At 55.3% G+C, this 2,219-nt stretch overlaps 1 protein-coding gene across 1 annotated transcript; it reads right to left on the bottom strand.

The window, feature by feature from the left end:
* Positions 1-332: 332 nt before the first annotated feature.
* LOC131291493 (uncharacterized) lies at positions 333-950 on the bottom strand. Its single transcript, XM_058320712.1, has one exon. The coding sequence runs from the start codon at positions 948-950 to the stop codon at positions 333-335; it is 618 nt and encodes a 205-aa protein (XP_058176695.1).
* Between the last annotated feature and the right edge of the window lie 1,269 nt (positions 951-2,219).

The following is a 2,219-nucleotide window of genomic DNA, read 5'->3' as shown; positions in this document are numbered from 1 at the left end:
TCGTCGATGCCACGATGATGTCGTCAACGTAGGGGAACACAAATTCCAAACCTCGGAGAGCCCCGTGTATAATCCTTTGGAAGGTTTGAGCTGCATTCCGCAGACCGAACGGCATCGTCACGAATTCGAATAAACCAAAAGGCGTGGTGATTGCAGTCTTTCCCCGGCGGCAAAATCAGCATGCTTTCTCGTTCTGTCGGTATCAATTGTCAATTGGACAGAACGAGAAAGCATGCTGATTTTGCCACTAGGGTTTGGTATATCGTCTGGGTGAAGGGGTATCTGGTGATACGCCTTCTGTAGATCCACCTTCGAAAACACTGCTTTACCCCTCAGCTGAATGGTAAAATCCTGTAGATAAGGCAGTGGGTATCTATCGGGAGTCGTCCTCGCGTTAAGCGCTCGGTAATCGCCGCATGGACGCCAAGTCCCGTCAGCCTTTTTTCCTTATGTAGGGGGCTTGCCCAGCTGCTGTTAGAGGGGCGGCAAACTCCTAACCGCATCAGTGCCTCGAATTCAGCTTTCGCCGCTGCGTACTTGTCCGGTGCAAGGCGTCGGGTTCGGGCACATACTGGGGATCCGGTGGTCTCGATGCGGTGTGTGATGTTGGACGGTCGTACCGTGCCGACTGGTTGCAAGGTTGTGATGTGTGGAAATTCCAGCAAAAGATCTGCCATCAGTGATGTCGAATCGAAGACCTTTACGGAAACTTCGCGTGCGTTTGCTGCTATGCCCTTTACCCGCAGGTTTGTGATTTTGTTAACCAGGCATCGTTGTTTCAGATCTACCATCAAATCGTAGTGGCTTAGAAAGTCGGCTCCGATGATGGCAGAGTTTACGTCCGCTATAACGAAGTTCCATAGGAACGCGCGACGCAAACTCAGGTCAAGCGTATGGAGCGACTGACCAAAAACAGTGATGGGAGTGCCGTTGGCTGCGTAAAGGCGCATGGTTGACTCTTTTACAGTATTGTGGGCTTTTGCCCTCGGGATTACGGAGACGTCGGCTCCCGTGTCTATAAGGAAAGGCTGTTGCGTTCGGCGGTCTACTACGATGAGCCGGTTGCTCTCCGGTGCAACAGAGCCTACCTGGTTTTGGACGTCTCCGGCGTGGCCTCACAACGACGCCTGAGCTATGTCATGGTTTGCGCCCGATGTCGGTGCTGTGAAGCGGCACGGTGGGCGGCAGGTCCGTGCGGCGGTCCCGAACTTCCGGTGGTAGTAGCATATTTGGTCGGTCGTTGGCGGGGCTCTAGCCGGTGTTCGTTCCCGTTGTCGCGAACCGCTGTGGTTTTTCCGTCCGCGTTGCATGTCACGCCTGAGGTGTTGCAGTTGCTGCCTAAGGTCGTCTATCTCGCGTTCCATCCAACCAGGTGCATCGGAAACAGGGCGACGTTGTTCCGATTGTCGTGGTTCGCTCGGCGTGCGCATCTCGGATACACCATAAAACGTGTCGTTGCGCTGCGGGGCGGCCAAGCAGTCCATTACGGCGTCCGCTACGCGGGCCTTGTCGGTGGTGTTTCCGCTTGCTGCGATGGTCGCCGATTGCACGTGGGGGCCGGCAGTCGACCGATCCAAAGGTCGAACAGCATCTGCTCTGACAACGCGTTGTTGGCTGTGCGTCGCATTTCCGCAAGCAACTGTGTTGGCTTGCGGTCGCCGAGCTCCATCGTCGCTAGCAAGCGGTGTAGTCGGGATCGCTGGGACTCCTCGAAGTGTCCGATTAGGGTCCGTTTTGCAAATGCATACCGGTCAGTTTTGGGAGGGTCCTCCAGTAACGAACGCACCTCTGCCACCACGTTAGTTGGGATTTGCGCCATCACAATGTGGAAACGCTTGTTGTCCATGCGGGGAAGAATGCCGGTCGCCGCAAACCAGTGCTCTAATGCCCAGAAAAATGAATTGAGGTCTTTTACGTCCATCTGTGGCGGAGGTAAGCGCAGCTGGTGCATTGCTTCCACGTGGGCGCTCGTATCTGGTCCGGGACCAGGGTTGCCTTCCAGGAGCGTGGGGTCCATTTCCTCGGAACCCGTGTCTGTGACCGGGGGCGTTGGTGGGACGACGTTTTCTCGCGTCGGACTTCGTTGCATGCTGTACCTGTAGTGCGATTGTTTGTTCTTTTGAAGTCAAGTGCGTCGTACGGCTTTTCGTTTGTCCGTAGTTCGAACAAATTCGCGGTAAAAACGTGGGCTCGATCGTAAGTGCGCACTTTCGATGCGG

This window comes from Anopheles ziemanni (assembly GCF_943734765.1).
Source record: "Anopheles ziemanni chromosome X unlocalized genomic scaffold, idAnoZiCoDA_A2_x.2 X_unloc_1, whole genome shotgun sequence".
In the NCBI taxonomy this organism is placed as follows: Eukaryota; Metazoa; Arthropoda; class Insecta; order Diptera; family Culicidae; genus Anopheles; species Anopheles ziemanni.
The sequence above is the reverse complement of the archived record's forward strand: the minus strand, read 5'-3'. Positions and strand labels throughout refer to the sequence as shown.

Bases quoted from the DNA above. Each gene is read 5' to 3' on its own strand.
- LOC131291493 (XM_058320712.1), bottom strand. From the start codon at position 950: ATGCGCCTTTACGCAGCCAACGGCACTCCCATCACTGTTTTTGGTCAG.